Source organism: Saimiri boliviensis, chromosome 9, assembly GCF_048565385.1.
Source record: "Saimiri boliviensis isolate mSaiBol1 chromosome 9, mSaiBol1.pri, whole genome shotgun sequence".
NCBI classification, from domain to species: domain Eukaryota; kingdom Metazoa; phylum Chordata; class Mammalia; order Primates; family Cebidae; genus Saimiri; species Saimiri boliviensis.
Window position 1 is genome coordinate 7,298,892 of NC_133457.1, and position 25,720 is coordinate 7,324,611.

Below are 25,720 nucleotides of genomic sequence, written 5' to 3' on the forward strand. Positions count from 1 at the left end.
TTAAATTTGTCTTTAAGTTTGAGCATGATCCTCTTTAACGGTTGCTGAATTTGCTCATTGTTTTTTGCCAGTAGACCTTTGTTTGATTTCATTTAGGGAGTTTAATATTTCTTTGAGGAATGAATGAAAGATAGTTCTTGACTGTTTCAGATAGTTTCTGTGGCTTCTGGAAAATCATCGGAGAGGAGGATTTCCTGATGATAGGAAGCTACTTTGTGGAAAATATTTCTGAATTCTGGTTTCTTCCAGGTGCCTCAAAGAACAACTTCTATATCCCCAGCATTAGCCAGAAAGAATTCTCCTGGGAATGGTAGTGCTCTGGGACCCAGATTAGGATCTCAACCCATCAGAGCAAGGTAAGGAAGGAAGGTGGTTAAGGTGAAAGTAAAAGCTCCTACCCACCTTTGTCATTATTGCTTTCCTAGAAATGCCTGTGTTCTTTTTTCACTTCAGAGACATATTGACTTTCCACCTTCACTGTAAACTTTGATGGTCCAGAACACATGCCTTTTATTTCTTCAGTAGTTTTTCAGAGAAATCAGTATTCAGTGGGGGCTCATGAATTAATTAACTAATGAATGGGGCAACCCAGAAACCAATCAGACGTACCTTAGGTGACAGTTTTTAAAACCTGAGAGTAAAATTGCAAATATAAATCTGGTCGCAATACCGTAAACCAATACTTCAGAGACTACTTTATAGAGTCAACAGAACAAAATGACCTGTTACGGCCTGTTTCGAGGTGATTTTCAGCATCAGGTCAAGAAACATGCCCTGGGAACCACTGAGACATTACAAAGCAATCACCAAGGAAATAGTGACCAACTTCAGAGCTTCTCCAGCTTGGCAGTTATAGTAAGGACTGGCTCTTACGAGGAAGTTGCCTCTTTGGCATTACGAAGGTCACTGAAATACGGTTATGCTTCTACTCTTGCCCTGTGACCTCCTTCCAGAATTTCCTATCAATAATATACATTCCTACAGTCAGGAAGTTGCATCCATTTCCACTGGTTGGTGTAGAGGTCTCAAGAAGCTGGAAAGTAAACAATATCTTTACAGTGTCTGAGCAGATTTTCTATGGTAACAGATGCTGTTTGCTGTTATAGTTCATCAAGCTTCCCTCAGATTTTTCATGATGAATACATCACTTTTTAGGATCAACTGAAATAGCAAATGGCCTCTGTGAGGGCTATAAAAAGGATGTGCTTTGGCAAGCTGTTTTATTCTTCATTGTGTTCACAATAAAAGGACCCTCCTTTGCTAGTAAGCGAGAATGACTGGAAATGAAGCTTGTGATTACATGCACATATCTTTAAAATATGGAATGCTTTAAATCATAGAGCTTTAATTTTCCTCTTCACATGAAAAGCCTTAGGGAAAGGGTCAGCCCAGCAATAACTTGGAACTATGCTAAGAACATGAATCCCTTCAGGGCAAAGATGCTGGCCCATTCTGCTTGGAATTACCAATTGCAAGAGGCTCTGAATGAGCCTTTTTTTTTTTCCCCAGCGACTTGTCAGGTTCACACTGAGCTGATGTTGCTAAGCAGCTAAGCACCACTGAGGAAGACTAGGACCACTGTGACCAGGCAGCCAGAGGAAGTAGTTAGTGCTGGATTGCCAGCCTGAACTTTATCAGTACCCCTCTTCAAGCAGCAATCAATCCCTAATTATCAGTGCTGCTGCTGCTTTTGAACCCTGCCCTTGGGGTTCTGTTCATTGGATCAGTTGCTTGGAATTTTAGTTTCTTTAGATCAAGTATTATTTCAACTTTAAGTATTTTTTCCTTCTGTCAACCAAAATGAGAGAGAACTATCATTATATAGTGAAATAAAAAGCCGCTTTCATTCCCTCTGAAGTGCTATTTTAATGACATTAAGGCCCAAGATAATTGGTATTTGATCATCAGTGGCTTACAAAATAATGAGCTTTTTCTCTTGGAACCACTTGGATATTATACTTTATCCAAAGAATGCTGACTTTGTCGGAGACGGCTAACGTTTTTCTACTTACAGAGGAAGGGAGGAAGGTTGCTAAGAGGTCATAATTTCTTACCTACAATAGAAGTCAGAGATTAGGGGTAGGGGGTGAAGAAGCCTCCTCTCTGCACATAGGACAGTCCTAGAGAACACCCCTTTTTATGCTATCATGTATCTCCATGTGACCACCATTTCAGAGGTAAATCAGATTTCCGGCTCTAGATTGCACTGCGTTTTTAAAAGCTTCAGGATTTGGTTGATTTACTGTGATAGCAATAGCTTTAGCTCACCTTTGTGGCACAGTATCATCACCACATGTTTAGTGACCTGAAAGAATAACGGTTTAATATGTCTCACGATGCTGTGGGGTGGCTAAGGAGTTGTGCTGCTCTCGCCGGGGCTCATTCGTGCAGTTGCACTGAGTGGTTGGGTCGGCTGTACCTCTTGCTCCACGTGGTCTTTCATTCTGGGCTTCTTTACCCTTTGATGATCTCAAAAGAACATTTAAAGACGGAAAGCTCCAATGCACAAGGACTTTTGAAGCCTTTTGCTTGCATCATCTTTGCTGATAGCCCATCGGCCATCACAAGTCACTTGGCTAAGCCCTGAGTCAGAATGGAAAGGAACTCCACAGGGACACGGACACAAACAGATGTGATTTTGCCATTCCTGTGACACACCCTGCTACTCTATGTTGGTCCTAATGAAGTCCTCATAGTTCTTTTTGTGCCATTTGTCAGACGACCACCCATCCATAAAGCCATTTCAAAAGGGGTTGCTTTTGAATAATCTGTCCTTTACAGTGCTTCTAAGCTTTCCTGTACTCAATGTTCTGTGTTTCCGCCCAGTCTTTTCTTTGAAGTGACTCCCAAGGGTGACTAGAAAATTAGCAAAGTTAAAACGAATTCCGATAAAAATTACACAGCTAGTAAGGGACAGATTCAGGATGTTTTGTTCTTATCATTCTTTAATTCATTTGTTAAATTCAGCAAATATACATTGAAGCTGCATGTGGCCCTGGGACCCAGTGACCCAAACCAAGACTGCCTGACTCTAGGGCCCAGGGGTCATGATATAACTGCTGCTCTTTGGGACTCCGGGTACTAGTAGGGGCAAAATTATATTTCTTGCCTCACTTTCTTATTTTGCTTTGAAGTAAATATGTGAATTAACTAAAAGAGGCAGAACCTCTGTCTTCTCCTTCTGTGGCAAACTTAGAGGCCACAAGTTTAACATAACAGTGTCTCCTGGACCCTCAAGTCACCACTTAGAGAACCAGCAAGGAGAGCAGTTCTACCTGTGTATATTGTGATGTGAGTGAGAGATAAACCATTGTTGTACTAAATCCATTTTTAAATAAAAAAACAAGGCCAAGCCTAATGGTAAGAAGCTCAGTTTTTGCTTCCTGCATTTAGGAGTAATGAACTCCAGTTATTAGGTGCAAGATGCTTTATAGTAACTGCAGAATGTGTGATATTTTTTGATAGTTTGGGAAACAATGTTTAAATCAGTAAACTACTTACTGCCCTGAATAGAAGGCTTTTGAGTTAAAATCGTCCGTATGTAAGCATGTACCTATACCTTGAGAACAAAAGTAAAGCTTTTACTATTTTGAATATCCTTCCTTCTCCCCAAAAAAGCCCCTATTATGTCACTCTTGCACTGTCCATATGCACCACATCAAATCAAAGAGCCCTATAGAAAAGATATTTTTAATTATATACATTATTAATCAGATACAGCTGTGTAGCCATCGGTTGGTCAAAAAGTGTTATTGGGCAATGCCTGCAGTTCCCTGCCTTCTGCCTGATTAGGGCAACTTATTACTTATTTCTTTATTTAGTGAACACCTCTGGAGCACACACACACATATGTCTCATATGTATATGTCTCATTCATTCATACATATATATATATATATATATATATATATATATATACACACACACACACACACACACACACACCAATTTAAACAGTGTAACAATTCTGTGAGGTGCTAACTATAATCACATTTTACAGAAGGAGAAATTGAAACTAACATGTGTCCAAGGTAAACAAAAGTAGTAAGTGGTAGAGCCAAGATTTGAGCTTTAAGAGCCTTGTACCAAAGTCTACATTCTTCAGCACCATTCTGGGTTAATTTGTTTGGCATGGGTGCAGCTTGCTTTGCTGCCTCATTTTCCCAAGGCAAAAGAGCCCTCGATTTGTCAACTGACACAGCACATTTTGTCCCCACCACTCTCACCATGTGCTTTAGTGAGTCTGTGAACAGCTCCTCTTTATCTTACTGTTTTTTATGCTTAGGTTGTGGCAATCACTACCTTTTCAAAGCTGTTGTCTCATCAGACCCATTTATATAGCAAACACTTCCCTTCTGGAGCTAGACCTAGTGTCATCAGATGCTTTTGATAGTTCCCTTCCTAGATGGCTAAAGTCTGGGAAACAACACAGTCAACCTGACCCCATACAACTGTTCCCTGCCCTTCCTTCTCATGCGTATGTAGCTGGGAATTGCTCAGACTGCAGTATCAATAGTTAATTCTCACCTGTTATATAAATTCCCAAATGCCTCATGCTGTGAGGGTGATCAGTTGAATTCAAATTAAGATTTGATTTGATTTGGTCATTTTAAAATACTATTTGTAGGCCAAGCATGGTAGCTCACGCCTATAATCCCAGCACTTTGAGAGCCGGAGACAGGCAGATCAACTGGTCAAGAGATGGAAACCATCCTGGCCAACATGGTGAAACCCTTTCTCTACTAAAACTACAAAAATTAGCTGGGCATGGTGGCATGTGCCTTTAGTGCCAGCTACTTAAGAGGCTGAGGCAGAAGAATGGCTTGAACCGGGGAGGCAGAGGTTGCAGTGAGCCAAGATCACACCACTGCCCTCCAGCCTGGAGACAGAGTGAGACTCCGTCTCAAAAAGACAAAAACAAAAACAATTTTTAAATATCCCAGGCACTTTCATCCTTAACATTGATGCATGTATTCTTTTTAAAGTAAATTATAATTTGATCAAACAATTACACTCAGAATATGAAAAGATTCAAATTAACTCAGAAATACCCAGTCAAACCCAATGACTAAATGATTAATTTCAAAAAATAATTCCCTGTCCCATCTCAAACCTATTTTCTTATGGCTCATTTCTTCTCATTGGCTGTGTCATCAAAGAACAAAGTAAAGTGAAATTTGGCAGTCAGCCAGTTAATTAAAGACTTGGCCCAAGTATTTGGGCCACAAAATTACTTTGTAATCCCAATTTTCTGTTTTGACTTTTTATGATTCAAATGAATGGAATAATTGCCACATTTTCACTTTACTGGGTGTTTTATAGACCAAACAGTATTATCTGCAGGATAGCAAATATCTGAACTAAAAGTTAGCATTTAAAGAAATCCATTTGCATGTTTTCAGGTTTTTACACTTTCAGATCTGAATAGGCTCAGTTAAGATGTGAACGAGGGATATCTATTATTTCATGGGATTCTTCTGAAATTGATCCTCTTAAGAGCATTTATCACAGACCCCACAGCCCCAAGGCCAGATGATTTAATACATAATAAAGGAGAGAAAAATGTGAACAGCATGACATTTTCTCAAACCACTCATGTTTTACCAAAAGGTAGAAAAGGCATTGTAAAGTTTTCTCCATTTCTGTGTGGTAACATAGAGACTAATACTTCTTTCAGTCTCCAGCAGCAAAAATAGCAACCTATTAAGATCAGCATCCATACTGGTTAGCTCTGGTGAAGAGAACTTGTACTAATGAGGTCCTAGTCAGGGATTTAATGCCCATGGGATCCAATTAGCTTCACACAGGAAGAGACTCTGAGCCCAGTCAGGACGTACGCTCATCCCAGCTGCTTCTGCTAATGCCCATGGTCCTTTTTACACAGGACAACCCTGCCCCAGCCTCAGCATCTGACTTGGCAGCAGCCTTCTAACTGGTCTGCCTGCCTCTCTCCTGGTCAGTCATTCACGGGTACCACAGGAGGTACACATTCTCCTCTAGGCTTTGAAGGCCATTGTTAGACAACTGATCCTTTTCTTCTGATCACTCTACTCTCCCAGGTTTCCAAACCCAGACTTGGTACTCGACTTGGCTGGTGTCCTCTCTGCACCCACATGCATCAGGAAAAACAACCCAGCCCTGTGTCTGCTCTGACTCTTCCCCAGCCTTCCTGCTCCCTGCTCTAACGCCCGGTCAAGTTCTTTCTCCTTCGTAACACTGCCATCGACCATTCCAGTCTGCACTAATTGTTCCCCCAACTCCAATGATACTTAGTCTATTTCACACACAACATACAGTTTTGCCATGCTCCCTGTTGTCTCCACGACATAAATCCCATCTCCATGATTATGTTGGCACTCGACTGTATGCCCTGCGACCTGGGTTTCTCCTCCATCCCTAATGCTGGTCCAGTAAGTCTCACAAAGTTGGTGCTTAACACAAAAGTTTTGGCTAAATGATCAAAGGAGTGCTACATTAGAACAAGTAGCTCTATCCTGCTACCACACCAGAACCACCATGGAAGAAAACTCAGAGCATCTATCACCAGCTACCCTCTTCTCAACGGGCTTTTTGTTTTTAATACAAAGAATACTACATTACTGTTCAACAAAATGAAAGCAACTCCCAACAAACCTTAAAATGCTCATCATTCTTAAATCTGCAACATAGTTGGTGAGCAGTACATTTTTTAGTGCAGATATTTTTGGAATTATTTAATTACACATAATAATTTGTGACCACTCTTGTTTAATAAAAGAGGGCGGTGTGGAAAAATTCACTATTGGGGAATTAAAAGGAATGAGATTGTTTCTTTATTTTTAAAAAATGAAAAATTTGAAATGTAGATTATCTCAGAAGTATTACACATTTATCATTGTAGACATTTTCTAAATGAAGAGTATTTCCGGTATGGATCCAAATCTATTTTAGTCAATTTGATGCAAACAACTGTCATAAAAATAGTTACTTCACAAATAATTCCATTAAAATTTCACAAATTTTGGAAGTTTTTCTTAAGTTTACCAATGATCACTCTGCAACTGGTTTTACTGTTGAGTTGACTTTGCAACCCCTTTACCACAAAAAGTTTCAAAGATAATATTGTGAGAGTCTACATTTATGTGATCAAATTAATGAATCATGAGAACATAATTTATTTTTACCTATGTTTTTCACTGACGCTTTCCATAGTCACTGTCTATTCCTACTCAATCAAATGTTTTTCACAGATAACATTACCACAAAGCAAGATTCTTGAGTTTCCAGAAAGAAATTGTTTGGTTTAATTGCTGCTTATAAAATTGCCATTGGTGAGCGGGTTATTGGTAGACTAAACTAAATGTGTCTCAAAGGAAGGGGACGTATCTTTTTTTTTTTTTTTTTTTTTTTTTTGAGACGGAGTTTCGCTCTTGTTGCCCAGGCTGGAGTGCAATGGCGCGATCTCGGCTCACCGCAACCTCCGCCTCCTGGGTTCAGGCAATTCTCCTGCCTCAGCCTCCTGAGTAGCTGGGATTACAGGCACGCGCCACCATGCCCAGCTAATGTATTTTTAGTAGAGACGGGGTTTCACCATGTTGACCAGGATGGTCTCGGTCTCTTGACCTCATGATCCATCCACCTCGGCCTCCCAAAGTGCTGGGATTACAGGCGTGAGCCACCGTGCCCGGCCTGGGGACGTATCATTTTCAAATTTATTTGAGAAACGTCTGATATCCAAAACAGTACAGAATACCTGATACATACTTGGTACTCTTAAACTGGGCAGAGCAAAGTTAAAGCATAAAATTATGTTTTAATAAAATATCCCATGGCATTAAAATCATAGCTGTATGGTGGCTGTTAACAAATTCCGTTTGGGGAACTGAAGCTCTTCGAACCAGGGAGCTGACATTAGATGTTTCTCTTCTCAGCATCTGAGTGGCAATAGATTTGAGCTCTGAGTTTCAGGTCTCCCTAAATTATCCATGCCCAGCACTATGTAAATCTAACAAAAATAAAAAGTCCTATGAGTTACACATTTTAAAGGAAGATCTTTATAGAAACCTTGAGAATGCTGCTTATTTTTTTTTTTTACAACAAAATCATAAAATCCTCAGCAACTGCCTCCCACCACCACTGTTTAAATGTCTTATGTTTTGGTACAGCTTCCCTGATAGCCAAAATTGGCCTAGGTGGTCCTGCCTCATGCTTCCATATGGCTCTGTGCTCACTGTGTGAAATGGGCTATGTGTATCTAGCTAAGCTCACAGAGGGCACAGGCTGTGTCTTGTTCATTATCAAATCTCAAATGCCTGACCCAGTGCCTGGTATAGAACAACGGAGCGAGTGAACGGATACTGCTTTTGTGGTGGCAGTAAAGATATGAAGACCAATACAGTAATACCTTTTTATAAAAGGGAGGCTAGTAGCCTACCAACAAACAAATTTGGTCTTGAATTAGCATTTTATAATAATGTTCAAAAACTTTGATAATAATCTAAGTATACAAAGACTTCCTGCAAGCAAATAATAAAAAATACAAAGACTCCACCAGCTATGTGAACAAAGGACTTAATTAAGCAAGTCACAGAAAAGAAATTACAAATGGCAAATAAACATGAATAAAAATTCTTCTATCTCAATAGTGACTTTTTTAAATCGCACTTAAATAATGAGATAGAATTTAGCATAAAATCTTGTAGAGAGTGAAATGGACCATCACATTTACTTCAGTGAAAATTAGTCATACCTTTATACATTCATACACATGCATGCACACGCGTGCGCGCGCGCACACACACACACACACACACACACACACACACACCAAACTTACACCTGTTCATCCGACAATTCTAACTGCAGGAAATAGAAATGTGATTGGTTATTTGTGTGCAGGGAGATTATCATCTCACGGTTATATGTCACAGCAATGTATTGGAAGCACCTTATTATTTGATAGTAGCGGAATGGTCAAGCTAACTCATCTATGTAATAGACAATACAGCTATTACACAAGCATAAGAATATGCTCACAGTGATGGTAAGGGGAAAAAAAGTGCAAAACCGAATATACAGTATGCTTCCATATAGACAAAAGAAAAAACTGAATATAGAATATGCTTCTATATATACAAAAAAAAAAAAACCCTGGCAACTCTAAATCTATTCTTTGTTTCTATGAGTCTGACGTTTGTAGATTCCACGGATAAGTGAGATCATGTGCAATAGTAAAATATAGTTGAGTATCTCCTGGTACAGAGATTAGGTGTGTTGCTTCCTTATTTTTTCCCTTTTAGTATGTTTCAACATTTTTAACAATGAACACAGAAAAAAATGTTTATAAGCCTTCCTTGAAGATTGACCATCCAGAGCTAGTACTATGAAATTTTTTTTGTTATACTTTAAGTTCTGGGGTACATGTGCAGAACGTGCAGGTTTGTTACATAGGTATACATATGCTGTGGTGGTTTGCTGCATCCATCACCCTGTTATCTACTTTAGGTATTTCTCTTAATGCTATCCCTCCCCCACCTCCCCATCCCCTGCTATCCCTCCCCTAGTCCCCCACCCCCTGACAGGCTCCAGCGTGTGATGTTCCCCTCCCTGTATTCATGTGTTCTCATTGTTCAACACTCACTTGTGAGTGAGAACATATGGTGTTTCGTTTTCTGTTCTTGTGTCAGTTTGCTGAGAATGATGGTTTCCAGTTTCATCCATGTCCCTGCAAAAGACATGAACTCATCCTTTTTTTGTGTGGCTGCATAGTATTCCATGGTGTATATGTGGCACAGAGCTAGTACTTTTAATGTGATGAACAAGAGTTCATCCTGTCCACATTCAGTATCTGGTCAGAAACTCTAGAAGGGAAGGCATGACTGTCATCTTCCGTTGATCCCTTCCTCTCAAGATCTTATAAGTGCTCTCTTTACTTCTTTGCGCTGGGGACTGGACTATGCTCATGTCTATCAATGGCAATATCTTTTTCCCTCTAGCTTTACTGAGGTATAATTGACAAATAAAAGGTATATATATATTTACAGTGTACATGATGGTTTGATATATTTATTCAGTGTGAAATGATTACTAAAATCAAGTTAATCAATATATCCATCACCTCACATAGTTATCATTTTTTGGGATGACAGTGTTTAAGATCTCTCTTAGCAATTTTCAGGTACCCCTTATTATCTGTAGTCACCATGCTGTGCAGATCTCTAAAAGTTATTCATGCTGTCCAACTGATACTGTAATATTTGACCAACATGTTCCTACTCTCTTTCCTTCCTAGAGCCCCTGGCAACTATCATCCTATTCTCTGTTTCTATGAATTCCATGTTTGTAGATTCCACATATAAGTGAGATCATGTAATATTTTTGTCTTTTTGAGAGAAAGAGATCATAATTTCTTGATCCATTCATCGGTGGACACTTAGGTTGATTCCATATCTTAACTGCTGTGAATAGTGCTGCACTGAGCGTGGGAGTAAGCTACATCAATACAGTAATTTTTTTTTCATACTGATTTCATTTTCTTTGGATATATACCCAGAGGTAGAATCTCTGGATCCTGTGATAATTTTATTTTTAGTTTTTTGGGGAACCTTCATACTGTTTTTGCATACTGACTGTACCATTTTACATTCTCACCAACAGGGTACAGGCTCCCCTATTCTCTGTATCCTCACCAACACTCACTCTCTTTGTCTTTTGAGAATAGCCATTCTGATAGGTGTGAGGTGATATCTCATTGTGGTTTGGTGGGGGTTTTCAATTTTTTAAATGTTTTTATTTTTTGAGACATGGTCTTGCTCTGTTGCTCAGGCTGGAGTGTAGTAATGAGATCATGGCTCGCTGCAGCCTTGACCTGGGCTCAAGTGACCCTCCCACCTCTGCCTCTCATGTAGATGGGATGAGAGGCACATGCCACTATGCCCAGCTAATTTTTTGTAGAGATGGAATCTCGCTATGTTGCCCAGGCTGGTCTGGAACTCCTGGCCTCAAGTGATCCTCCCACCTCAGCCTTCCAAAGTGCTGGAGTTATAGGTGAGAGCCACTGTGACTGGTTCACTGTGGTTTTAATTTGCATTTTCCTGATGATTAGTGACGTTGAGCATTTTTTTTCATATTCCTATTGGCTATTTGGATGTCTCCTTTTAAGAAATGTCTATTTGGGTCCTTTCCCCATTTTTAATTGGGTTGTTTTCTTGCTATTGAGCTGTTTGAGTTCCTTATATATTTTAGGTATTAACCTTTTTCAAATATGTGATCTGCAAAACTGGCAAGGTCTGAAGAGTGTAACCAATGTGTTCTGCCACTTACACAGCAACCCTGATCTCCGGAGAACTGAGCCCATCTTGGAGAGCCCCTTGCAGAGGACCAGCAGCGGCAGTTCTTCCAGCTCCAGCACCCCCAGCTCCCAGCCCAGCTCCCAAGGAGGCTCCCAGCCTGGATCACAAGCAGGATCCAGTGAACGCACCAGAGTTCGAGGTAAAACTTTCTCTTGCCTTTACCTGGCAACACTGCCTGGGAGGAAAGCTGTGGACAGGGAACAAGGTTAGTTACTTCCTGACTCTGGTCCAGGCATGGCCACCACTGTGTGATCCTGAAGAGCCCCTCAACTGCTCTCAACTCCAGTCTCCTCAGGGGAGTGAGTCACTGTCCCTAATTATGTGTGTGCCATCAGTGTGGACAAAATCCTTTCTAATCTGAGACACCAGAGTTTTCCAGGGAGATCACCAAATGTTAGTCTTACTTGAAAATACAGTCACTTACCAGTCACCTGAATTTCTGTTTCCATTTGATTGCCAGTTTTCAGAGTTTCATTTACCTGCAGATGTCTTGTATTCACACCAATTGTCCTGTTTAGTATTCTGAACATAGTTCACATACATAGTTCAGAAAACCATGTATTTCTCAAAATGAAATTCAGTAAAGACTAATGTAGAATACACTTGAAGAAGGAAAGAAAATCTTTGACTTAAAAAACGTATTTGACTCCTGGTTATTCCTATTAGGTAAAAATTAGACTCTTTAAATATATAATTCAAATTATTATTATTATTATTATTTGAGACAGAGTTTTGTTCTGTTGCCAGGCTGGAGTGCAGTGGCACAGTCTCGGCTCACTGCAACCTCCGCCTCCCGGGTTCAAGCAGTTCTCCTGCCTCAGCCTCCCGAGTAGCTGAGACTATAGGCACACACCACCATGCCCAGCCAATTTTTTTGTATTTTAGTAGAGACAGGGTTTCACTGTGTTGGCCAGGATGGTCCTGACCTCCTGGCCTCGTGATCCACCCACCTCAGCCTCCCAGAGTTACACGCCTGTAATTCCTCCCACGCTGGAATTACTGGCGTGAGTCACTGTGCCCGGCCTCAAATTATTTATCATTGTTTAGTTTCCATTAATGGGGAAGCCTATGAAAAACATTATTATAGTTCAGGAGATGATATATAATAATACATGTTTCTAGCCAGTTAAAATTCACTCTTCCAGAATTAACTTCTTCAGAAGATAATTTTGCTTCCAAGTGATAATGACCAGTACTTTGATTGCAATTCGAGAAATACTGACATACTTACAAGTTTCTCTGTCTGATGAAAACCTCCAGTTCTTTATTCTTTCTTAGACTGTATTACATGCCACCTCCTATTACCCTTATTTTATCTCCTAATACCGTTTCAGGGTGTTGCATAAGTAAAATCACTGTATTTCCATTTTGAAAAGCTTGATATCTAACGTGATTGATGTTCACGTCTCTGAATTGGGATATGGACTGGCCAATAGCTGCCTCTAAATGCATTTTTCTGATATCGGTGGCACATCTCAGAGCTGTCTACTATATGTCTTTGTTGCCTTGGTCCAAATATAAATTTCCTTAATTTAGAAAACCACCAGGTGTGGTGGCTTATGCGTGTAGTCCTAGGTACCTAGGAGGCTGAGGCGCAAGAATTGCATAAGCCCAGGAGTTCATGGCTGCAGGGAGCTATGATGGCCCCACTGCACTTCAGCCTGGATGACAGAGAGAACCCCTGTCTCTAAAAAACATGTAGGAAAGAAAGAAAACAGCCATTCTGTTACCTTTTTTCCATTTATAGGCAACTCCATGTTTTTAGAGCAAACACTTATATAAAGCAAACTTAAATACATACCATTTTAATTCCCTGATCTGATCAGGCTTACTTTTTATTTCCTTCAGCCCCTTGTTTTTCTGGATTAAAAGGGTGCTTGTATCCCCAGTATGTCCCTGTCCAAGAAAGACCACTTTAAAAAAAAATAAAAACAACCTCTCCAACCCTAAATTGTATCTTCTCTACCTGTAGGCTCATAGACCGCAGAGATGCCACTCGCTCTGCAGCTGTCAGGGTCCCCGACCTTGCTTCATACCTCCAGTCTCAGGCCCTTCTTCTGCCCTCACCTCATTCTTTCATTTTTAAAGTGCTGAGACCACTCCCATCCCCAATTTAAAAACATTCCGCTAAATAAAATAGGTTTCTTTTTTGTTTTTCGTCTCACAAAATTTCATCAAAATAACCTAACCTGATTGGACAAGTAGTAAAAGACGAAAGCAAGCACAGAATCTTAACTTAGCTTCATTTAACGTAGTGATCGAGAATAGGACTTTCAGAAATCAGACAGAACTCCTGCTCTGTCCGTAATTTCAGTGTGACTTCAGGACAGCTGTGCCATCTTTGCAAGTCTGCATTCCACCGTAAAATAGGAAAATAGTGCCACATCATTGGGTTGGAACGAGGGTTAAATGAAATAATTGACATAGAAAGCATTTTCTCTATGCCTGACACATAAGAAATGCTCAGTAAGTGGTGGTGGTGGTACTTGCTACAGGTTTGTTTGTTTGTTTTTTAATTGTCACTAGTGACTTCCAGGTGACAAGCCTAAATGTGTTTGCCTGAACATTTATTATATTTTTCATGGATGTGCTTGAGGATTTGCCCAAGTGAATCACAGGCCCACTGAGTAATACCCATGTGATGACTCATTGCAGATGATTCATTCAGAACTTGAGCCAGCCAGCACTTTTTGATGGCCATCTCTTTCTTGGTCCTCTGTTTTTTCCTCTAGCCAACAGTAAGTCAGAAGGATCACCTGTTCTCCCTCATGAGCCTGCCAAGGTGAAACCAGAAGAATCCAGGGACATTACCCGGCCCAGTCGACCAGCTGTGAGTGCTTTTCTCTGCAAGAGTTTTGAACTCTTAATTTACCAGAGAACCCACAGGATTAAGTAGTTGGGGATACACTCATGATATGAACAAAAATCGTTGAAATTAGTAAACACGGATGCTAGAAACGTCCAGAAAAAAAGTCATACCTGATTAAAAAAGAATAAAAGATATCTTGGATCGCCTCCTCTGCCTTTGGATATTTGCTGATCATTAGCAGTCTTTTAACAATAACACAGAAAGAGAAACAACTCATATCATTCTATAATTTCTACTCAGCAACTTCGGCAAAAAGTTGTTGAAAGGAGCAGTTAAAGAGACTTGGGCATTTTCTATGAATTTCTTTGATCTGTTCTCTTTCCCCATGTGATTTTCCACATGAATTAATATTACAGTTTTGCTGCTATTTTTCGTGCCTCCAGGACCAGGTTCTTGGAACCAAACTTGTTACGCAGGGTCCGATAGGGGTCCTAACAACTTAATCTCTGGCTTCACTGCTGTAGTATGATAGACCCGCAAGTAGCCTTAAAGAAGTAAGAGTGTGGAGGCTGAAATTTGAAAGCTGATAATTAATTTGGAATGAATTACTATCCACTTAGTCTATTTAAATCTGAGAATCTTCTCTGTGAAATGAACATGAAGCTTTTTTGGTTTACCCTCTTTAACATCTTAAAGTAAGGACATATACTGAGAGTAATGAAGAGATTTGCATCATTCTGGGTTGACATTCTCTTTGCCTTTCTGTGTTTATCAGTTGTGTACTAACAACTCCAATTTTGTGTCTAATCTGCTGCCTCTCTGCTGGCTTTTCATCCTTCTGTGGATTCTTCTGGATTGGGTTCCTCTCATTTCAGAGCTATAAAAAAGCTATAGATGAGGTTAGTATTACCTTTTCTTGGTCATGTGTTCACAAAATGCAAATATTAAACTTATTTCCAGATGTTGACATTCAGAAAGGTGGCCAATGGGAGCACAGATTTGAAGACCACTCATTTGCAGCAATCTGCTGGGAGGAGAGCCCCTTCAATGGAGGCCAGCTTTAAGACCCTCAGACCTCCCCATATAGCCTCAGAAACCCTTTTTCTAAACTACAGTGTCACTTTTCCAGTGTTTAGTCTGGCAAATGACGAATATTCATGCTTTATTAATGGCAGCTTCTCCTTCCAGTATCTTCCAACAGAAAACATGTTGGAACATGCCAGCCGTGCTAGTGAATGGCTCTCAGCAGTCTTACTAACAAGAAAAGAGGTATCATTCTAGGGCACTCCAAATTTAGAGTGTGTGATTTGTGAACAAGGACTTAGTATTGTTAGATTAATTTTGTGGGGGACATTAACAACAGCATCAGCAGCAACATCAGCTTTAGTTAATGAATCCTGGAGAGTTAAGTGACTTTACTTCCTTATCTGTGGAGACATTTTCCATTAGAAAAATATATGGCTTTGTCAATCGTAGGTAGCTTGCTAAGAAGGATGACTGCCTTACTGCTATTTGTCAGACCTGCATGAATACAGCAGAGTAGAATTTGTTGTTTTAAGATCCAGGCCTTGCAAAGAGTCCTAAATGCATGGAATCTAAAGACTACCATCATGGCTTTAAGGCTGTAACTCTGCTGAGCACATTTTTGTGAAATTATATGGAAAAAGCACTGGCTTTGGGGTCAGCAAGCTGCATTCAAATCTTGGCTCCCCCAGTAAATAAATGGCTGAGACTAGTCTCATAACCTCTCTGGGCCAGAGTTTCCTCATCTGTAAAATGAGAATAAAAACACCTCCCCATCTCACAAGATTGTTCAGGATCATTTAAGGTAATGTGTGTAAAAGCATTTTTGATGTATAACATGCTATAGAAAGCCAAGGGTTTGATTAAGGTTTGGGCCAGAGGCATGAAGCTATTTTGGCTTCATGTGAGAAGCATGTTTCTATTCGTCTGGTCTTCACCAAAGAGCCCCACTTTTTCAGACTTATGGCCACTTCACCACCCAGTGACTGAAACAGTTATGATCATAGATGAAGGATTGTTGCTTCTAAAAGAATGAGACTCTGCATGTTTGCAGTGTTTGGATGGCGTTTATAGAAATGGGAGAGGGGGGCCGGGCGCGGTGGCTCAAGCCTGTAATCCCAGCACTTTGGGAGGCCGAGGCAGGTGGATCACGAGGTCAACAGATCGAGACCATCCTGGTCAACATGGTGAAACCCCGTCTCTACTAAAAATACAAAAAATCAGCTGGGCATGGTGGCGTGTGCCTGTAATTCCAGCTACTCAGGAGGCTGAGGCAGGAGAATTGCCTGAACCCAGGAGGCGGAGGTTGCGGTGAGCCGAGATCGCGCCATTGCACTCCAGCCTGGGTAACAAGAGTGAAACTCCGTCTCAAAAAAAAAAAAAAAAAAAGAAAAAAAGAAAAAGAAAAGAAAAGAAATGGGAGAGGGGAGTGTTTTTAATTGCTCTGGGCCATGGCCTTGCTTGTCCCTGTCCCTCATAATAGTGAGAAGTACAGGGATTATCACAACTTTTGCCACTTTGCTCCCAGAACAGGTAAAGAAAGACAGTGAAGTTCTGGAGTTAGAGTTACCAATAAAATGGTTGTGCGTGTGCACAACTCAAGAGAAATTACATGAGTTCAGAAATTGGCTTGAGGGGCTGTCATTAAGGCAAAGCTTCTTACAGATTTCATCTGGTTAACCCAGAATATTTTAGGCTTTGAAAAATTGCTTTATTTATTTCAGCGTACTGTACCACACTGGACAGAGAAGAGAGGGGGCAATGGATGTGTAAATGATTATAAATAATTGAGGGGCTCTGAGCTGCATACCACAATCTCTGGAGCCCTGTGTGGTTGGAAAGCCCTCCAGGTGACTATCCCAATCTCTTGAGTATCACTGATCCAAACCACTAAGATAAAGTAGTTCTACCTAACCCAGTGGTTCTCAACCAGGGCTGATTCCTCCACTCCTCCTCCCTTAGGAGACATTTGGCAAAGTCTGTAGACAGTTTTGGTTGTCACAACTTCAGAGTGGGAGGCTGTGGTACTGGTATCTTGTGGATAGAGCAGAGGGGTGCTGCCAAACATCTGCAGTGCACAAGAGAACTCCCTACAACAAAGAATGATCTGACCAAAAATATCCACAGTGCCATAGTTGAGAAACCTTGAACTATACTATTCTACCTTCTCCATCCACAGGTTTTTGTAGGCCTTCCCTCTCAATGAATGTTTTTGCAATTTAGATAACTGAGATTGAAATGAAAAACCTAAAAATTATTTTTGAAATATTGCTGCTTGTGATTGCTAATTAAATGATTTAACTTTTTATAGAAATTAATTTGGGGGAGTGTACATTAATTTGACATTACTTTCTAATGGAATATGAGATTTTGCAGCATCGTCTAATTATTTAGTATTTGAAAATAAATATTCTTTTTTGTTGGCACAATTAAACATGTGAACAAAGATTATATACATAAGAAAACACTGTTTTATCACTGTTTTTTTTTATTATGTAGGAATCAAAAATTGCAGAGCACATCAATTTAGATTGGATGGAAGTTGAGCAGTAACTAAGGGTTCAACCTCCTTTTCCCTCAGATGAGGATACTGAACCTAAGTGGCTTGCCCAATGTCATATCTTTAGAGTTCCTAAAAAGAAAATTAGTTTAATACAGAGAGAAAAACAATAGCTAAAAATTTTTAAACAAAATAATAGTTCAAAAATTGAACTAATGTTTGAATAAACTATGTTGTTTCTAAAAAGGGACCTAAAAGAGTGTCTTTTTAGTTAAGGTGTGCATAATTGTTAAATTAAGCTTTGTTGAATGAAAAATTATATCTAGTTGATTTTATAAACTGTTAAAGAAGCCTCTTAGCTATTTATCTTCACATTTACTCTGTAGCCAAAAAAAAAATCTTAACATTTTGCCATATTTCTTTTTTAGCTATACATTCTCATAGCTATTTTCATGCTAAATAGCACTTTTATTTTGCTTTTTAAAAATTTTTAGTTACAGTCTTGAGATGGCTAAGTAATAAGTTACCACGAAGGCTCATTATATGGAGAAAATTTGTACTGTCAGAGAATAAAATATATGTAAATGGAACTGAGCCCAATGGTGTCAATATTAGATTGTGTTTATTTTCTATAACTTTGCTATTATAAATTTTTCAATACTGGATGGATAAGAAACAGAACTTCAGCTAAATGCATAGGTTCTTAGCAATGGAAGATTAATTTTCTTTGACTACTGGTATTACTTTTGAATTACTCATTATTTTTACCTTTTCATAGGGATTTTCATATATGTCTCACCACCAAACTGTTAATAGTTAAAGGAAATTTTCAATTATTTCTAATGTTTCAGGGCAGAGAGCTTTTTAGTAACACAGAAGCAAAAAATTCTAATTAAAAGCAAAATTATAAAGCAGTTCAGCACTTTAAAGTGTTTCTAAATACAATAAAAAATCAGAAAATGCATTCGAAAAATTTAGGTCATTTTAACAAGTGAAAGTTTTTTAAAAATCAGTAGCCTGTGGACTGAATATTTCTAAAATAATTTTGATTTTTTTAGAATTTCTTTTGCCTTGTTTTGAAATGTCAGAGATAAGAAGAATAAAGCTCTGAGGAAAATGTATCATTAATTAAAATAAATCATAGCCAATAGTATTATATTTTACTCAGAATTACTGACAATAGGAATAAACTCTTTTAAACCATATTCTCTCTTTAAGTTATATAAAATGTAATTCTTAATAACAGTAACATTTTAAATGCTAGCTATATTTTTTGATGAGACTTATCACAGTCCTAATAATAGGCATCAAAATACAAAACAAATTTGTCTAATTTTTCATTATTTTACTGATTTAGAGGATAATATCCTTTTCTTTCACAGCTTTAACAAACATCTAGACTTTATTTTCCCAAAACAATCAAAAATAGCATACCCTTCACTTTCTTCTTCATTTGATAAAGATAAGCATTGACAATTGCCAGGAGGAAATAAGTAAAAGTTGAAATTCACATATTAGCCTTTCCTGTTTTGGCTAATTGCCAAAGGAACCAGAAATAAATTTGCATAAAATTATACCTATGTTGTGGATTCCCTCTTCTTTTTATAATATACACGATATTTAAACACAGTTGGGCCTCTTAAATACAATTCTATTTTCACTTTCACAGGTGGGGCAAACACATTCACTGAGATTGAGGCATGTGTGAGTGTGCATGTGTGCAAAAGCCCTAGCAAGTGTGTTTTTGTATGTTGTGCAAAGGTTGAATTTTTAGAAGCTTCCTTTTATTTAAGGGGTTCAAATCAGGTGTCATCAAGACAAACTTAAAAGTCATTTTGCTTTCCCTTTGATTTGTAGGATATTAGAAAGAAAAGACCCTTCACTTAACACTGTGAATTGTGTAAATGTCTAGACCAAGTAAAACACCTAAAGTATTTCCTTTCCTAATGTTAACTAGAATAGTAATGCCTGACATACAAGTGGCAGTAGAGAAATGTATTTTTTTTTGTATTCTCAAAATAAAATTATAATTTAACTATACACATTTACCACAGCTTTTCTTTTCAGCAATTAGGATAGATGACCAAATAGCATTATCACACAGGTTGCTCTAATCCTACATCAGGTGAATTGGATGTGTACATTTTTGGATTGAAATAAAGAGAGAATATGGCCATAGAAAACTGTGGGATTTAGTATTTTTCAATGAGTTTCTTTCTCCCTAATCCCCTGTCTCTCACTGAATGCTCTGATTCCCACATGGGTCACTAATATAGGGAGAAATGGTAAGACTAATGTCAAATTGCTTTTTCCTCATTGCATGCTGTGTGCCATGGGCAGTTTAACCCATGCAAATTAGAGCGGCCATGCTTTTGCAGAACTGCTTCCCTCTGCATTGCTTTGAAAGCATGTAAAATAAAAGGGAGTCGGATATTCAGCACACTGCCTGCAGTCTGCCTGGTGATTCAATACCACATCATCACATCCATAATACTAAAGGTTTCATCATACTCATGGAAAACTCAAAAATTATCTCTTCCTTTTGGTATTTGCACATTTCATTTTAGTGTTTTCCAACAGGACTTCTGCCAGATGACTGGAATTTAAAACAAAAGAAAATGAAACACCTATTATTTTGGAAGAGAACTCTTTTTGTTGTTGTTGTTCCTCTGTGGCTGTAAATTTCAGTGGCGCTAGGCTTTAGGATGGGCCATGATTTCATGTGGTACCTCTATTCTCCAGGGAATGATGACACACCAAATGAGTCATTGTAGTAGCTGGAACCTTGGGAATTGCTCTGTTCTATGACTGATGCTAGATTTTGGTACAGTACCAATCATAAGAGGGGAAAAGCCATACTCTGGTTTGGGCAGGAGTCCCAGAATACTGGGGTACAATTTCTAATCCCATGTTTTTTCCCATTAACTCTGGGGGTGACCAGTTTCACCTTTCCAAAATAAAATAAGAACCCAATGTTGGTATATATGTGTATACACACAATGCACATACACATATGTACACATATATATTCAGAACTGAACAGTCTCAGTCTAGCTATTGGTTTTGAACAAAGTTTAAATTGATTTCATCTTTCTTTTCTAGCTTCTACACGCTACAAACATCATTTTCTTAGTTCCATGCAGTAACTATGTTTGTCACAGTTTTATATAGAGCTTTTTTTTCTTGTTGCTTAAGCTGGAGCACTGATTTGCTGAGAGATGTAGCTTTGGTCGTATCTACCATTCATATGCTGAATAAACTTTTCTTTCATAGGATTTGACGGCATTAGCCAAAGAACTGAGAGAACTCCGAATTGAAGAAACAAACCGCCCAATGAAAAAGGTGACCGATTACTCCTCCTCCAGTGAGGAGTCAGAAAGTAGTGAGGAAGAGGAGGAAGATGGAGAGAGCGAGACCCATGATGGGACAGTGGCTGTCAGCGACATACCCAGACTGATGTAAGAGGACTACTTTTATTTTATTTATTGTTGTTGTTATACTTTAAGATCTGGGGTACATGTGCAGATCATGCAGGTTTGTTACATAGGTACACACGTGCCATGGTGGTTTGCTGCATCCATCCCCACATCATCTACATTAGGTATTTCTCCATTGTTATCCCTCCCCAATCCCCCCACTCCCTGCTGTCCCTCCCATTGCCCCCCAGCAGGCCCCAGTGTGTGATGTTCCCTTCCCTGTGTCCCTGTATTCTCATTGTTCAACATCCACTTATGAGAGAGAACATGCAGTGTTTGGTTTTCTGTTCTTGTGTCAGTTTGCTAAGAATGATGGTTTCCAGCTTCATCCATGTCCCTGCAAAGGGCATGAACCCATCCTTTTACTACCTTTAAAATATAGACCAGGAGGGGACTAGCTTTCCAAAATAAAAGGACAAAAAATATGAGTGAAATGTAAGGTTGTATATGGGTCTGTGTCGAGGTAAATTGACTTTGGGGACTTCGGTTTTTGTGGGAGCATAGTTCCTATCTCTCTCTATGGACAATCACTTATAATATGTAGTATTTCTGGACTGCATACACTTTTCCTATCTATTGCCAATGGATTGACTGCCCTTTTGGTGACTATTTCTTTCTTCTTTTCATCTCAAGGGCAAACAATATTGACAACCAGACCATTGACACGTGCCCTTCCCCCTAGAACTGAAAGAGTGAAATCATGGGCAATGACATTTAGGGATTAAAATTAACAACATGAAACATACATTTTATTACGACCGCTACCACCAATAAGTAAGGAGAAATACACAAGCCAGCATGTGTTACCATCCTAGCAAAAGAATCAGGAGTCAGATAATCACGCAGAGAAAGTTTCAAAATATACCCTGTTATGATTTTCTACTTTATTCTCTTGATGGCTTCTTTTTCTTGATTCATTTCTCTGTGGTCTGTTTCTTTATTAAATACTTTCTGTCAGTCTCTTTGCAGTTCTCTTTTTATGTATTTATATGTATATTTATACCTACCTATATTTTTGTTAGTAATTATAGCCTTTAACTTTTCTTTCCTTTTTTTTTTTTTTTTTTTTAAAGGTAAGAGAACAGCTCACTTTTTTTCCTCATTGGCATGGATCCTGTGAAAGCACCTGTTGCTTCCCCATTTCGTCCCGCTAATAACACAAGGTGCCCTTGCCCTGGTCTGCTATGAATTTGATAGAATGAGAAGCTATTTTATCCAAATTCACTCTTCAATCACCTCTATTTCTTTGGCTCAGCTACTAGTATTGATCATCAGATCACACTGACTCTATATAGAAAAGAAGCCATTTCAGGTCACAAATTATTGTCCAATTCATCAGCGATTGGAGAGGCAGGGCTGGACCGTCTAGAGGGAATGTTATCTGCTGATTAACCATCATTACATACAAGCAATTCTAAGAGGCAGATCTAATTATCATAGCTGAAAAATCCATACTTATTTTGCTGTTGATGACCCAGTTATTGACAACTGTCAATATGCTAAAATATGACATTTCGAAACAAATTGCATTAAAGTGCCTTTTTAAAAAGTAAATAAAATTGTTCTAGAGGCAAAACCACTAATCCAGATCATTTCTGCAAAACATGCTGGCCCTTTTAATTTTTGTCTTGACTCAGAATTGCTTAATTATTTTGACAGATGTTTTGAATTCCTTTTAAGCACTGAGCATGCAAGTATCAGGACGAGAGTAGATTACGAAATTAAAAGATTGCTAAAACTCTCAATATATGTTAGCCATCTTGCAGAGGGCTTTGAGAGATTTCCTAAGTTCGTACTTGGATTTTGTCTTCCAAAAGTTTATATTCTAGTTGGAGAATGACAAAATTACGCATGGAAAACTGCAGGCTAATATAAATATTTGGAGAAACAACCAAAGATAGTTTGGGAAAAATGTTAATTAGCATTTGGGTTTTAGGTCCCCTATCATATTTTGCAAGGCTATTAATGGTATTCACCTTTCTACCTTTAAAGGCAAATCTAGGACTTATTCCCCGCTGCAGAAACACCCACCTTTCTAAAATTTCCTGAATAGACTGTGCTGCAGTCTGCTGTCCAGCACTTTCCTTTTCCTTTAGAAATCACCTACTCACAGCCCTGCTTGCACAGGTAGAGCCTGTCTCCTCTTCTGTGCTACCAGTGTATCTCGTGTGTATTCCTCCATCTTCATGAAGTGCCTTGAATCAGGATTGTTTATTATGTCTTTCTCTCCTTTTCTGGACTAGGATATCTTTCAGAGTAAGGGTTGTGCCTTACTCATCTCTATTACCCTTAACCCATTGCATGGGATCGAATACAGTGGGTCTTCAGTGACTATGATTTACATTTGATTGCACTGATTTGAAATTGCAAGTTCTGACTCTGAAGAAGGGTTTATAGCCTAATTCTCTGCAAATAATTATCAGCAAGATTTAAAAAAAAAAAAACCTGAGGTAATATTAGAATCATAAGCAGGTGGAAGAGTTGAAGTAAAGACACAGGAAGTTGACTTTGATGGGAACGTATGGTGTATGGCATGGAGGGGAGTCTGAACTAGTGAAATCAGACCAAGAAGTGTGCACTTTATTATGTAGCCACTGGAAACAATTGAACATATCTCGAATTCAGTATTATATTTGAGAGAGATCATTTCAGCAAGACGATTTGAAACGGGAACAGACTAGAGACTGGTAAAGCAATTCAGAGGCTCTGTTACTATAATCTATGTAAGAAATAATAAACTGAGGCTATCATGGAATGCTGATAGTGGAGGCAAGACTTGACATGGTTCTGAAGGGATTGGTAAATTTTAGATGGAAATGGTCATCCATTAAAGAACATTTAAAATATGTGGTTACATATGTGAGAAAAGAAAGGTACACGTGTATGTGTGTATGTTTACTTCAGTTTGTAAATATATGTATTTTTATATTGCATATAAAATATATATAGTCTGTTCTACAACATGATGGTTGCATGCCTGAGAAATTTCACACTATTAAAAGTACATTATAAAACAAGTTTATTTAGGATTGAGTATATGGGGGCCACAGTGCCTCTTACATACATTTTTATTACCTTTATTTTCTTTTGCTAAGGTAAACCTCTATATTTTATGCTATATATTTTTAAAGCAGAAAACAATAATATGTTGTGGCACAGTTCCCACCATGAAGTAAACACAGAAGAGCTGCTCAGAAAGGTAGCACTAGCCATTTGGACAAACAGCCATGGTTTCCGATGTTTAAAACGATAGCTTTTTTCTATGTACTATGCTGGTTTTGCATTTATTTGATAAGATATACCTTATGAGTGTGCACTTAGCTAAGTTTATATTCCCTAACCAATTGCACTATTTCCCAATTCCTCATGCATAGAAAAATAATGAGTGGAGGGAAATACACCAGAATTAAAGAGGTGATTACCTCTGGGTAATATAGTTATGAGAGATTTTTATTTTATGTATATCCCCAATTATATAATGGGCATGTACTACTTTATGATCAGGAAAAAAAGAATAAAAGCTTTATAGAATGCAAAGATGGAAGGAAAGGCATTTAATTTAATTTGCATCTCATCAACCAAGCCAAAGAGGCAACTTTCTGTATTAGTATCGTCCCTCAAATACCAGCACATGCTCCCAAAGGGAAGATTTCTCCACTGTAAAATGACTCTTTTATTTGTCTTTTTTTTTCTATTCTGTACCCTTTGGAAGGAAGCCACTATGCACAGCCCACACTTAAGGAGTGGGGAATCATGCTTCCCTCCTGTAGGGTAGTGTAACTACATAATTTATTTAGAATTCTTCTGCACAGATTTGTCTCCTCTATTTATTTATTCTATCATTTATAACAGCATAGAGTCATGGACATAATACTTCTTTATTTTGTTGCTTGGACATAATACTTCTTTATTTTGTTGCTCAAATTTTCCAGTTTTGACCATTGGGAGCTCTTTCAGTTAGCTCCAGTGCCTCTTTGACTGACATACCACCACCATGTGTGTATTGGTGTGCATGTACATGTGTGTGCATTCGAACACTCTTTACTTTCTGATACTATAACATGCTCCAATCCAGACTAATTTTGTATATTTCCTATACCAGTCCTGGAATCAGCTACTTCTTCAGTAAGCCCTGATTCCTTTTATTGGAGGATGGTATTAGAAACCAATATCTAGGCACCCAGTGTGCTCATTGCTACTACAGTGTCACTTGTTTTAGGCCCTCTCAGCTAACAGAGCAAGGAAATATATGCATGTGTACATTAACCCATGTATATATGAATATTTACAAATATTTCTGTATATAGCCATCTGTATCTGTATTAAGTTAAACATGAGTTCACACTGACATCTTCAATTAATCCATCCCAACAACATGGATCATTCTCACCTCCTCCCCTTGCTTATTTATAAATTTCCATTCCAACAGTCAGAAACCTGGCTTCTGCCATCAACCACTGTATTAGTCGTTTTTCATACTGCTGTGCAGAAATGCCTGAGAGTGGGTAATTTATAAAGAAAAAGAGGTTTAATGGACTCTCAGTTCCACATGGCTGGAGAGGTCTCACAGTCATGGTGGAAG

At 38.7% G+C, this 25,720-nt stretch overlaps 1 protein-coding gene and 1 long non-coding RNA gene across 6 annotated transcripts in view; one reads left to right on the top strand and one right to left on the bottom strand.

Annotated features, from left to right (window-relative positions):
- Nucleotides 1-25,720, top strand: part of TNIK (TRAF2 and NCK interacting kinase) — a 410,093-nt gene that overhangs the window by 347,203 nt on the left and 37,170 nt on the right. For 3 of the 5 annotated variants that reach the window (XM_003925097.4, XM_003925098.4, XM_010335831.3), the window contains 5 exons: nt 250-356; nt 11,306-11,469; nt 14,063-14,160; nt 15,015-15,038; nt 20,936-21,120. In XM_003925097.4, coding sequence (XP_003925146.1) covers nt 250-356; nt 11,306-11,469; nt 14,063-14,160; nt 15,015-15,038; nt 20,936-21,120 — 578 coding nt within the window. The remainder of the gene's footprint in view (nt 1-249; nt 357-11,305; nt 11,470-14,062; nt 14,161-15,014; nt 15,039-20,935; nt 21,121-25,720) is intronic. The other 2 variants (XM_003925096.4, XM_003925099.4) reach the window with 1 other exon arrangement.
- The window catches only part of LOC141585569 (uncharacterized), a 39,036-nt gene that overhangs the window by 9,481 nt on the left and 3,835 nt on the right, over nt 1-25,720 (bottom strand). The window lies entirely within an intron of this gene.